We start from the raw sequence: 13,321 nt of genomic DNA, 5'->3' as shown, positions 1-13,321 counted from the left end.
CCTGTGATTAATCTGACACTGTTGTATGAAGGCTTCAGCTGGAGCGGTGATGGAGCACAGGAGGGAGGAAGAGAAGTGCTCAAACCTTAGCACCGTGGACCACTGTGAAATCTGAGAAAGGCACGTTATCAGCTGAACGAGGGGATGAGTCCCACGCACAAACATGAGGGAACCTTGAGGGTCATGGATTTGTGACAAACCCCAGGTCGGAGCCAGTCTGCGGCACCAACGCCCAAGCGCCTCCTTCTGGTGACTGTCAATCCAGCAGCACCCCGAAAAGAGCAGGCGGCGATTTCCCCGCAGCTGAGGGGGCGGAGCTGCCGCTCCCAAGACCACACAGAGCCCGGTGTCGTTTCTTTAATATATAATTTTATTTCTGGTTATAGAAACAAATGCTAAGAGGAGAAACAAAACTTCCCCATCCACATACAACGATTTAATAGATAAAAGAACAGTTAAAATAAATGAGAAACAAAAAGTAGAAATTTTAAACTTTGTTATAGCTTTAAAACATTAACGTCTGGTACAATTAGAAATCACATTCAGATCTCAAACTTTAAAAAAAAAAATACTGTATCCCATTTGAAATGAAAACGCAGGCCGGCCCAGCTGCGGTGGGCCCCACCCCGTCCGCTCGTCCCCGTGCCGGGGTTTGTGCCGACCCTCCTGGGTGTCCCACAGGCCCGATCACACTCTACCATCCAACGCTCTGGGACCTAATTCACTGTACAGGATACCACCACTTTTTAAAGCACTGATGATTAAACATATCGTGAAAAACACTCTAGACAGACACCATTAAAAAAAAAAAAAAAACAACCACTCGCACAGACACGCCCCTGACAACACCCGCCCCCCCCAAATGATCTTTACAGGAGAACTCTCAGTCAGAGAAGAAGGAACAATCCGTGCTGGGTTTAACCCTCCCCCACGTGCACCAAGCTGCCCAAGGTCAGGGCCCGAGTGTAAGCCACGAGCAGGGACACACTTTCTTCTTTCCTCCCGGATCCCCGTCCTGAGCTGGAAATCGAGCCAGTTCTGGGCTACTAGGTATTCAGAAAGCCCTTCCTGAAAGGAAGCTGGGAAGGGAGGAGGTAAGGGCCAAGCTTAAAGTGTTGGGAGTTTTAAACCCTATTTTTACTTATTAAAAAATTCTTTTTGGCCCAGTTAACCCAGAAATTCAGAGGCGAAGCTCTTAAGAGGCCACAGGTGTAGCTCGATCCCCGTTAGGCCAGTTCACTTCATGCACAAAAATTCCATTTCAGAGGCACAGGCCTCATCCCAGCTCAGCCAGTACGTTCAGGATCTGGGGACAGGTCACAGCACTCCTCGTGGCTCTGGGCAACAGCTCAGAGGAGCAAGTCCTATTACTGCAGGTAAGAAAACCTTTACACAGGAAGCACAGAATCTTTTTAAAGTGTCAGGCCACTGGAACGTTAACCGCGGGGGCGGGGTCGCAGGTCTGAACGGCCCTGTCCCTCTAGGGTCTGGCCTCCCCTGCACTTTTTACTGTTTCTGACACAGAGTAAACCACCAATAAGTATTTGGACGAATCAAACGAGGCAACGATTCCGGAAAAGATTCTCAAATAAAGAAAAATGAACTAGAATTCTTCCAATTCTATCTTGACTCTTAAAATAACCGGGTTGGGGCAAAAAGGCGAGAGTAGTTTGGAGACCTCTCACGTCTCCCTTGGACGCGAAAGGGAGGCTAAAACCCAGAGCCATAAACTGAAGACACCCTGTCTCATCCGGCCGGGGGTGCGGGCCCCATGCAGCCAGTTTTGGGCACGTCAGCCCAAGCGGAGAAGCGTGTCCGCTTCGTCTTCTCTCGACCTCTTCCCAATCGCTACCAGCATGGTAAGCAGGTACAAGGAATGAACGAAATCCTCTGAGTGGGGCTCCTCCCTGGAGAGAAAGAAAGAAGCCTAGAAACGAAGCGACTGCTGCCTTCACTCTCTTCTAAAACACTGAGCAGCGAAAACCGTTAGGAAAAGGAAAAGACACTGAGGGTCCTGAGGCTCCCTCGCTCGAGGAGGTCTTCATTCCGGCCCCGCTGAGAACACAGCACCAGCGCCCTGCTCCTGGCCAGCGGCCAGTCCGCAGGAGGCCTCCCGTCAGCAGGCGGCAGGGGCACCGTGCTGCTCGGGGCAGGAACAGGGACAGTTTTCCTGACAGATCGGACCTCCCACATCGGCTGCTCAGACATCCACTCGGATGTGCTGGGGACACGGGGGTCTCGTCACACCCAGAGGCACGAATCCTTCCAACCTCTCTCTTCTGCTGAGTCTCCCTGTGCCCCCGGGGCAGGCGCGGGGTGGGGGTGGCGGGGGATGGTGGTGGCGCAGCAGGACGCGGTCTGATGGCAGGAGGGGACCGTCCCCGCGGAGGCAGGACTGAGCTGCGGCCTGAGCCTGGCTGGGAGGCCTTCCGCAGAGACGCCCCCGACAGCCCAGCAGTGCTGGGGGCACGACAACTCGGCAAGTGACCGTCCTTTCTTTGCAGCATATGAGCAAAAACTACCTTCCCTGAACACACTCGGCAGACGGCCCATTTTCTATTCCCGTTCGGAGGAAAGGCTGGTGGTGTGTCACACACCCCGCGCTGCAGAGCGGCTGTGACTCCGGGGCTGGACAGAGCGGGTGGCCGCTCTCCGCAGAGACCCTCACAGTCGGACAAGGTCACCCGAGGGGCCGCGCAGTTACCGATGGCCGAGGACACCTGCAGGCGTTGGGCCCAGACCCGCCGCCCTTGGACCCAGAGGGAGCAGCTTCTGGTGGTAAAAGAAAACCCAAGCAGCGGGGCCCCGGCAGGAAGGGCGGGCACACACGCAATGGCGGAGCTGTGTCCTGAGCACTTTGAACCCTAACGTGGGAAACAAGGCCTCGAGAAAGGAACCTGGGAGATGAGAGTAGTTTCTAAAACATGGGGCAGCAACCTGAGGACACGGACAGAAACCACCGCTGTGCCCACCGCACCCCAGCCCCGGGCCGCCCTCCCTCCCTCTCGGGCCCTCCCGCCTTTACAGCAGCACGTGTGAATGGTTTAAATGATGCTCTCATTAAACACCATGGTCTCTTGGCGGAGGTATCACGAGGGCGGCTTCGAGCAGCCGTGGAGAAGCCACTTTCACTGTCAGCCACGCGGGGACGGGGCCTCGGTTTAGCGACTCTGGCCGTTTCTACTTGCAGAGCCTCGTGATCATCTTGGGTAACTTATTCTAGAACAAGCAGCGCACTGTTTACTCGGCACTGAAGCAAGGGGCGGCCGCCATGGTCTGTGGCGCCCGAAGCCCGTTCCCGGGGGCACGACGGTCCCTCATCCCAGATGACGCCATCCCAGGGCAGAGCAGAACTTGAGGCATTTGGAGAAAAACAGCTCATTCCCCTGCATCAACTGGAAGTCTAAAGCCTAAAAGCCCCGCGAACAAACCTCTCTTCTCTAACACGCTCTCACGTTTGGTCTGTTCTTTGTCTGCATAAAGGAAGAAACTGACCAAAGTAAAAAGCCAAAAAAAAAGTCTTTCTCCTCCTTCTGAACTCCAAGCGGCCAAAGAAAGGGGTTTCTGTCCAAGAGATCTCACAACACGCCCCAGGAGATGCACAGCTCACTCGGAATGGTCCATGCAAAGCTACCTTTAGAGGAAGTAAGAGCATTAGCGGAACGATGTCTGCGACCTTGAACTAGTCTTTCGCCAGGACCAGTGAGGTCCAGAGAAGGGGCCAGGCAGCCCGGGGGCCCCCCACAAACCCATTCCCTTCCAGCTTGAGAATCACCGATGCACGTTTAGCAACTCAGAAATCCACTCTCACCAAACTCCCACAAACAGCAAACCCCAAACATGAACCAGCCAGGCCCTGGGAGGGAGACCGGAGGCCCCCCTGCAGCGAGCGAGTCAGAGACGACGGTGCCCGGCCTAGGGACCCGCCCCCCAGCACGACGCTGATCTCATGGGGAATGCAGGCAGAGACGACGGTGCCCGGCCTAGGGACCCGCCCCCCCCCGCCCCCCAGCACGACTCTCATCTCATGGGGAATGCAGGCTGTGTACCCTTTACGGACCTAAGAAGAAGTGAAGCTGGATAGACTGTCTGAGCACTGATCACAGGTTCTGCCCTCGACGGCGCTGTGTGACTGGGAGCTTCACGTGGAGAGAGAGCTGCAGGTGGCGGACGAGGGACACTCGGTGTTCACTCCGGCGCAGCTGATGAGCTCCTAGGTGCAGCCCTTCCCACTTCCGACGCTGGACCCAACTGTCTTGGGGGAGACGCTCAGCTGTTTAAGAGCAGTGATTTCGTGACTTCCTTCCTGTGCAGAGCATGTTTCCCTGTATCTGGCACTGGTAAAGGTGCTGACTTGTCAAGCACAGCCAGACAGGTGGACCCAGGTACCCGGATAAAGAGGGAGCCGCCGTGACAAGAGGGGCCCAAGTGCCCCGCCCCGAGCTGCACCCGCCTGGCTGATCCTCTGCGCAGACCCCAGCCCCTGGGTGCCCTGAGGCTGCAGTGACACGACCATCAGGCCAGGTCGACTTGCTCGCGCTTCCTGTCCCAGTCTCAGCTGGCTCAGCCCACGCACCGCAGCGCATGCCTGTGGCGGGCCACGGCGCCGGGCCCTGAGGGCGGCAGCTCCGCTGTCGCTCTGGCCTGCCGCCCTTGCTCCCCTGGACGGGTCTGGCGGGGGGAGGGGGTGTGGAACCATCTGAGGACATCGGCGACCCTTCCGGCCGTGACATGCGTCTTCCCTGGGGAGCTGGCCACTCCTGGGCCCCCTGGCTACCAGCCCCAGGACAAGTGCTGGCAGGAGCCACGCATGCCATCTGGTCAGGTGACCAAAGGCCCATCCGGAAGCATACCGTGAGCCTGGAGTGGTAGGTCCCCGGAGGCCAGGCTCCACAGGGTCCCTTCTTCTCCTTCCCAGAAGGAGCAAAAAAGGAACAAGCTCTCCACGTGGCAGAATGTCACCGAAGGATACCCTGTCCTGTCTCCCTTCCAGTTCCGGTCACCCCCCTCCACTCCCTTCTCCCTGAACCACGGCCAGAATAAACAGTGGGATCGCCGCTGATAACAGACAGAAACCAAAGCAGCTCAGACGTCAGGAAAGCACAGGGTCAGGGCCAGACTGGCCAGACCAAGCAGCGAGGCCCGGGGCTGAGGGCGTCCCGTGGCCTCAGCTGTCCTGGGCGTCTGTCCTCCGTAGGGGGCGCCAGCTCTCCCGAGGAGGGCAGCTCGCGAGCAAAAGGCCCCTGCGGGAGGCCTGCGCGGCGCCGGGACCGAGCAGCAACGAAGGGGAAGGAAGCGATGGCCGCCCCGGAGCCCTGGCTGAGGACCCACGGGGGCCAGGCCCCCGGCGTCGGGGCGCCCGCCTTGGCCTCACTCGCTCTCACACTCGCCCACACACACCAGGCGCGGCCAAAGACACAGTCCACGCGACACAACACAGAACGTCAGCGGGTCGTGAGCGCCTCTCACCACCGGGCGGGAACGGGGCCGAGGCACCACCCCTCCCCGTCTTGGCCACGTCACAGGAGAGCTGCTTCCCACGTGGGGTTCAGTGCCGCGGACGCCGGACCAGGCGTTTCCCGGGCCAGGCATGCGGGGACAACCGCGACAGCTAGAGCACCTGGCCACACCTGGCCCTGCGGTGGCGCTGCCGTCGGGGCCCTGATGCGGACGGCGCTCCGTGAGGGAGGAACTGTTTCCACCGGGGCCCCTGGAGCTCGTGCGGAAGGTCCGACGCGGGGCGCCAGGCCAAGTTGAAAGCCACTTTTCAGAGACGTGCGTAACATTTCCTGAGAACGCGCTCCCAGCGAAGCCGAAGGCCTGCAGGCTCCCCCTGGTCTGCTCGCGCCTCCGGGGGGCGCAGGGGGCCCCACCGAGCCGGCGCGAGCTGCGGGCCGAGCCCAGGGCCTCCGGCGCCGCGGGCAGCAGACACGGTTCCGATGCGAAACGCCAGGCAGGCTGTCGGGCAGTGAAGACACTGGAACCTGGGGATAAAGCCTGGTGAGCGGCCGCGTGGCAGCCGGCCATCAGAGTCACTGGGAAACGGGGGCCCCTCGACGTGACAGTCCTGTCGAGCGGCCACCTCCTTCCCCCAAGGACCAGTGGCCGCATGTCCCCCGTGTGGCCGGGACGCAGGTCAGACGCTGCAGCCGCCGGCTCAGGTGGACCTTCGTGTGAACAACTTTCTGCCTTGAACACCAGTCCGGGAGGCCGTCAGTCTTTCTTGAAGTTAACAGACAGAGCGGCAGGTTTACTCTCCGTGGGATTAATGCCAGTAAGAAGTCCAGACCTACGGCCGCTAAACCATCTACAGATGAAAACCGCAAAAACAGATGATCCCTTCTGTGTCTGTCTCAGGTTGACGACGAAGCCTGAATTCCGTGTTTCAACAAAACCAGAAACACTTGGGGCCCAAAGCCAGACCAAGCCCCTCCCCTCCGTCCCATTAATGCCAATACTTTCTACGTCACTTTTAGGAGAAGAAACCATAGGACAGTCTGCAATCGGGCGGCGCTGCCTTTCTCTCGCCTCTTTCCAATCTCTTGCAAACAGGGCTGGATCCCCAGGCCTGTGCTCTCTTTTGGAGGCCCGTCTGCACCAGGCTGCATCTCTGTCCCGTCCTCGGGGCGAAGGCTGCTCTGGGAGCCTGGCTCCTGTGCGGGGTCGGGGCCGCCTGGACGTGGTCCCGGAGACGCTGAGCTACCACCTTCTCCCCATGCCCTTGACGAAAGGCATGGGGAGAAAAGGTGCTGCTGGGGGGAGAAAGAAACGAAAACAAAGAATTCCCAGAACCGTACAATCAGCTGTCTGAACGTTTTTATGGGTTTTTGTTTTAAACCAGAGCAGGGGCAGGAGATAAGACGCCGGGAGGATGAGTGTGTCCGGGTGCACGTGGACGGAGGCGTCCTGCCCGTTTGGCACCGAGCTCGGTCCGCGTGGAGCCCTCTCATCTCGGTCCCGAGCGGCGGTGGTGTCGGCCGCCTTGGCCCAGCTCCGGAACTCCTTTTGGCGTGTGTCCCACTCCACCTCCACGCTGGCGACGTCACTCCCCGGTCCCGGGGCCCTGTGGGCCGGCGGCCGCAATCGCCCCGGCCTGCGTGGTCACAGTCCCCATGGGCTCCTCCACTCGGGACCTCTTGAGCTCGGGCTCCCCGGGGGGAGAAGCGGAGGCGCCGGTGGCGGCGGTGCTGGTGGCCGCCGCTGCTGCCGCTGCTGCCGGCTCCTCAGGCCCCACCTCGCGCACACGCGTGACCACCACCGGGGTGGATGAACTAGCCTGAGCCGCGAGGAGCTGCAGGGGGCTGGCGAGGGCTAGGGCGGAGGAGAAAGAGTCACGTTGGGAGGCCGGCTGGGAGCGGTGCCCGTCTGTCCTGAACACAGGCCAGCGTGGCCACACGAGGGCCGAGGGACGCAGGGGCCCAGCTCCCCGGCACGCTGGGCGCCTCTGGGCAAAGCCGGCAGCAGCGCTTGGCTGCCAGCCCCTCCCGGACCCCGGCCCACTCCCCGCCCCGGGGCCTCCGTCCCTGCCTCCTCCTTGCGCTGCTGCCTGTGTGCGGATCCCTCTAGACACCCCGCTGGCTCCGCCTCCCCCCTGGCAGGGCCTGCCTGCACCAGGAGCTCTCCCCAGCCCTCCCCACACCCTCCTGCGTGGCGCTCAGGGTGCCAGTGCCTTTTCACTTCCCTCTCTGACCTCTATCCCCCCAGCAGGGCATGAGCCCCGTGAGCTGGGGATTTTGCCCGTTCCCTCGGGGCTACCCTGGCATCGTACCCCAGGGCCCGGCACACAGCAGGTGCTCGATAAACTGAACGGATGACCTGCCTTAACTGGGAAAACGTTCTTGCTGCACTGACCCTGGTCAAACCACACAGCTTAAGGCCAGGAAGTGGACGCCGGGCAGGGCCTCACCGTAAGCGCTGCCGGCTAGACTACTCGTGGGGACGGTGTGCTTGCCGTTCTGAGTGACGGCCCGGACCGGAAGGTGGTGCTGCCCGATGGTCACTGGTGTGGCCGGCTGCAGGATGGTGACCGTGTGTCCGGGGACCCCTGGGGCCATCTGGCTGGCCACCGTCTGGATCACTCGGCTGGCGGCAGGGATGGTGGCAAACGCGATGGTGGGCTTCTCTTCCAAGCCTGCGGGGACAGCGTGCGTCAGAGCCACATTCATGGCACCCGCGGTGGCACTCACAGGCGTCTCAGCCTGAGCCTGTCCACGTGGGGAAGGGGGCCCTGAAGCAGGGACACTGGGAAAAGACCCTGGTTCTCAACAGAAGACTTCCAGTGATGGAATGTTATGAAACAAGAGAAAAACAAGTAATAGGGCTTTAGGAAAAAATTTAAATACCTTGCGCTTTAACCAAAGCAAGTTTAATCTAAGAAAAAAAGCGTATCGTTTGGAATGAAAGGATTTGCACTTGGAGCCATAACTTAGTTTTCTTTCCCCAAAACGCATGTGTTGTTAGGACGGTCTTACAGAAGATGCAGCCGCTGAGCTCAGCCATCAGGGGCCAGTAGTGCCGCCTGATTCAAAAGCGCTCCCTCGAGGGTCTCTGACAGCACTGGTTGCATTTTCAACATTTACCTCATTAATTCCCTGGGATCCAGATTTCTAACTCAGGACTTTGTTTTTGACTTTGAACGCCTCCTAAGGACCCCTGCTGGGGGTTCTACAGGACTCTTCCTCCGATCCCAAGCTGAGGCCCCGTACCTAGTTCAGGGGCACCTGGGGGCGCTGGGCATCTGAGGTGCTGCGCACAGGGAGCAGCGTTTCAGAGGACAATCAGTGCTGCTTCATGGGACGCGCTTCCCGAAAAACAGGAGTGGGGCGGAGAGGCCGCAGCCCGGGAGCCACTGTCCCCCAGAGACAGCCTGGGCCCCACGCCTGGGCTCTGCAGCCCCCCGGCCCAAGCTGACGGCTCCACCTTCTGGAGACCCACGTCCCCGCCAAGGGACTGCGTGGCGGCGTTACCTCTCGCCTCGCTGCCCAGGTCCAGCACGGCCGTGCCCGCCGCTTCGTGGGCCGCCCCCGCCGAGGCCTGGCTGGTGAGGATGTAGCCGTTGGCAGAGCTGGCGGAGCTGGTGACCACCCTGAGCATGGTGACAGGGGGCGCCTGCTGCACCACGTGGATGGCGTGGCCCGAGGGCTGCTGGGCCGTCACTAGGGAAGCCGGCATGTAGGCGACGGGCTTGGCCACCAGATTGGGCGGTCGGGGCGGCACGGCCATGATCACCGGCTGGGCGCTGACAGGAGAGCCTGCGGAGGAGGATGCGGGTCAGCGGAGACCCCCACGTGCCCCCTTCCTGCGTGGGGCGCGGCGCCGAGTTCCGCCACATCAGACCAGAGGGCAAGACCCTTCTTACCAGGTGCGCTTTGGGAATACCGATACTCGGGAACAGAAGCTAACTTTGCCCCAAAGTCAGGGTCATGCGGAATGGGTGAGCCCTCCCGGGACAGGCACTCTGGAGTCTGCAGGCCACTGGAACGTGGGGACATGAGCCCGGGGTGGGTGGGTGAAGCTGGGGCGCTCCTAGGAGTGGGGAGACAGGACCACAGCAGTGAGTACATACGACAAGAAACGAAGACGGCACTTATCAAAACAGGAGACGTCTCAACGCCCGTGCCCTACGTGCTGCCTTTGCCCAACTTTTCCTGATGCTCCTCTGTCCTCGCGAGGGGCTTCCGATCCTGGCACTCCGCCCGGTACACGTAACATCACCCAGCGTTCGAAGGCCCAGCGGAGGCCACGATCCAGAGCGTCTACCTCCTGAAGGCCCGGGCCGGCCTCCCAGGAAAGCGGCTCGGGCTTCCGGGTGAAAAACAGCAGCTTTGCTGGGATGGGCACCAACCTCCCCCGGGACAAATCGACACCCGGAGAGCAAAGCACACGCTGGGAGCCCAGCCGTTCTGTCTCGCACAGATAGCAATCCACAGAGCACTTGGCCTGGGTCTAAAATCGAGCATCTTGCCCGGCTCCTGCCCAGAGCACTGCCGGGATGGGCTGGACAGCAAGACTGTCCCCGATGCAGGCCTAGCGGCCTCACCTGGTCTGACTGGTCTGACGCTCAACCTGGCGGCCACCGGGTCACTCTCCGGCCCTCACGTCTGTGGCGGCCCCGACCCCCCATCGGGGCCCGTCTAATCCGGCTTTGCTCCTCCACCCGCAGCACAGGCACCCCTGCCTTCTCTCCCTGAGACGTGGCGTGTGCCAAGCTCCGGCTGAGCTCCCCTCCTGGCCTGGGGCTCCCTTCCCGAGCCCCACCGCCCCAGTGCAAGTTCCACCAGCACAAGAGCAGGTTCCCAGCGGCCAGTGTGACCTTGAGGACGGCCCCCTTACAGACACTCTTTACGCGGGGTTCCCTGGGTAGCGCTGGGCACGCAGCGCAGGCCCCGTCACTATCGCCAGCTGGCCGGCGGGCTTGTCTACACGTGACAAGCAGTGTTGGTCACGGGGTTGAACTGTGTCCCCCAAAGACATGCCGGGGTCCTACCCTCCAGGGCCTCAGAAGGGGGCCTTACTTGGGGACAGGGCCTGTAAGAGGTGGTCGAGTCAGGTGAGCGGGAGGGGGCCCTCGTCCGCCTCCGTTCCTCCGTTTCCCCCCATTCCCACCGTGCATCATGCCAGCGTCCGAGAGCCAACGTGGACGGCCAGCTGCCGCGCCTGCTCACGCCCTGTCACAGGACTGGCCGGGTCGGAGCCGGTCTCCCCAAAATCCAGTGAAGAACTTTGAGTGGCCACGGCCCCGGGGTGGAGGGGCGGGGACTTACCTGGATGACAGCGGCCCAAAGGGGGTGCGGAAGCAGGAGACGCCCCGCTGCCTCCGCTTCCGGAACGCCTGCTCCACGAGCTTGGCCTCGGAGGCGGGGTCTATCCGCCAAAAGGACCCCTTCCCGGGCTCCTCCTGGGAGCGAGGGACCTTAATGAAGTAGCGGTTCAGAGAGAGGTTGTGGCGGATGGAATTCTGTGGGCAAAGCAGAGGGAGTCACTGGTCACGGCGGGTCAGACCCGAGCACAGCAGCCGGGAGAGCACGGCCCCAGGTGCGGCCGGAGAGGCCTCCTCGGGGGCGGGGGCAGCTCACTGGGGAAGGACAGGGGTTTCACAGTGGTTTTTCTTGTGAAAATTCAGCACAGGCTCACGACCACCCCTGACACAGGAAGCGAAACGTAAGGACAAACGCTGGCCTGGGAGACGCCCAGCTCAGAGCTCGTGCTGAATCAACCAGCCAACGGGACAGAGTGGCCACGGAGGAGGCCTGAGCGGCTGTGACACGCTGGCTGTGGCCAAGGCCGGCGACGGTCTTGTGAACCCACACAAGAAACCGTCTGGAAAGAGCGGGGACAGCGTGTTTCCAAGTTAGCTCAGGAGAAGCTGGTGCACCCAGCGTGGGAACGTTTCCGGACCCAAGAGGGTGCTCACTCTGGACACGACACGGCCGTCCGGGGAACGAGCCCCCAGCCCCCGGGGGTCGTGGAGTTGGGGCCCGGGCACACCGCACCTGCCAGCCCTTGTCGGCCGTCCGGTAGTAGGGGTAATGCTTGGTGATGTGTGCATAGATGCCGCTCAGCGTCAGCTGCCGGTCCTGTGCCGAGGAGATGGCCTGCACGATCAGCTGTGCGTAGGAGTACGGCGGCTTCGACTCGTCCTGAGGACACAGCCAGCGTGGGGTTAGCCCGGAGAGACGTTTCTGGTCCGACCTCCCCCGCCCCAGGCCACCTGCTCACAGAGAAAACCCTCCAGTGAGTGCGCAGATCTGCAGGGTATCCGCTAAAACCAGTCCCCACGACCTCCTCTGGTTTAATCCATGCGGTTTAAGCTAGGAAGAGCTGTGTCTCCCTCATGGGGGTAAAAGTTAGGCTTATTCATAGTTTAATTCTGAAATTTCTCACCTCCTCTGCAAACTAATTTAAAAACAGTTGTCAGATGGGAACGAACTAAGACAAGGCTGTAAGGCGAGAGCCTGACATTCTTCTCAGAGACTGTAATTACGCTCGGAGCCATCCCGTCCCCGTGGACGGGACGAGGGGAGGACGAGGGAGGGAGGGGCAGGGACGCCAGCACCCCACGCCCGGTCACTGGCCAACGCGCCGAGGGCTGAGACCTTGGGGCTGTCCCCTCCGGACGCGTCAGCCTGCTGCTCCGAGGCGGCCTTCGCGGCAAACTCTGCCGCCAGCTGCAGGTCCGAGGTCACGTTCTGGACGAAGCGGTAGCTGGAGGACCCGGCCCCTCGGGGGCTGGCCGGGCAGGAGTTGGGGACGCTGCGGAGAGAAAGGACACATCCTGAACTCTGACCCTGAGCCGAGGAGGTGGGCCCGGTGCTACAAGACGCCCGGACCCCCGGACGGCGCGGGTGGCCGGAGCTCATGGCACTGCCCCATCCCCACTGTCCTGACACCGCACCGAGGGCGGCCAGGGGACTTGGGCAGGTGGCGGCCACACGATGGCGCCCGAGGAGAGGCCAGGACGCGGGGAAGCACAGTGCCCGCCTCCCCGACCGGTTCCCAGGCCCGCGGCGCCCACCCTCACGGTCGCCGCCTCAACCCACGGGTCCCGGGGCGGGGGGAGGGGAGCTCCTCTCCGGTTGGAAGCTGCAGACCAATCGGTGGGCGGGAAACATCGGGGCTCCCACTCCCAGTCTCAGCCCGCACGGCCTGACCCGTCTGTGGTCTGTGCCCGCTGCCCTGCAGCTGGCACAGCGGGGCCCGCCAGCCACGCGCGTGGCCCAGTTCCTGCTAACAAGGTGGACCGCGGCCTTCAAGCCACGTCGGAATTCTGATTCTGTAAGTTACAAGTATTCACAAGCTCTGAAAGTGGGTCCCAAACCCAGGTAAAAAGTGTCCCTGCTGAGAGCTGACAGACAGCCCGGGGTTGCCCCCCTCCTTCTGCCCATCCCCACCTGCCCGCATCCACCAGCACCCCCGGAAGTCGCCCTCCATGCTCCCAACGTGCCCAGGCATTCCCGCCATTGTCCGAATGACAAGACGCCCCCCAAATTCCCACAAGTCAAGCTCATGTGAAAGCTCTTTGTGCCACTTTCCCGGACACACACGCAGAGCCTCGTCTCCGGCTGGGCTGCCGTCACTGGCTTCCCTGCCCAGCTCCTCAGAGGGGGAAGCCGTCTGTGGCTTTGAAGGAGGGGCTCAGGAGATGGTTAGTAAACACGGGAAGGGAAGAACGAAAAAATAAAACACTGGCAGCTCATATGAATGGTGAATTCCACTACAGTCAGTAATTACCCCTTTTTGGTCAGGAATCTGCAACCTATGTAGAAATTTTAAGGAACCTTTTTTTTTTTTTTGAGAATTCTTGTTCTCCTCTCCCCTAGAC

At 61.2% G+C, this 13,321-nt stretch overlaps 1 protein-coding gene across 1 annotated transcript in view; it reads right to left on the bottom strand.

The window, feature by feature from the left end:
- Positions 1-349: 349 nt before the first annotated feature.
- Positions 350-13,321, bottom strand: part of FOXK1 (forkhead box K1) — a 65,171-nt gene continuing 52,199 nt past the window's right edge. Inside the window, exons 3-9 of the mRNA XM_067705396.1 lie at positions 12,096-12,252; positions 11,493-11,639; positions 10,764-10,957; positions 9,359-9,525; positions 8,967-9,251; positions 7,907-8,131; positions 350-7,311 (exon numbers count right to left, since the gene is read on the bottom strand). Coding sequence (XP_067561497.1) covers positions 7,043-7,311; positions 7,907-8,131; positions 8,967-9,251; positions 9,359-9,525; positions 10,764-10,957; positions 11,493-11,639; positions 12,096-12,252 — 1,444 coding nt within the window. The 3' untranslated portion in view covers positions 350-7,042. The remainder of the gene's footprint in view (positions 7,312-7,906; positions 8,132-8,966; positions 9,252-9,358; positions 9,526-10,763; positions 10,958-11,492; positions 11,640-12,095; positions 12,253-13,321) is intronic.

The sequence above is a fragment of the Pseudorca crassidens genome, chromosome 15 (assembly GCF_039906515.1).
Source record: "Pseudorca crassidens isolate mPseCra1 chromosome 15, mPseCra1.hap1, whole genome shotgun sequence".
In the NCBI taxonomy this organism is placed as follows: domain Eukaryota; kingdom Metazoa; phylum Chordata; class Mammalia; order Artiodactyla; family Delphinidae; genus Pseudorca; species Pseudorca crassidens.
Note: the sequence above shows the minus strand (reverse complement) of the source record. Positions and strands in the feature narration are given on the sequence as shown.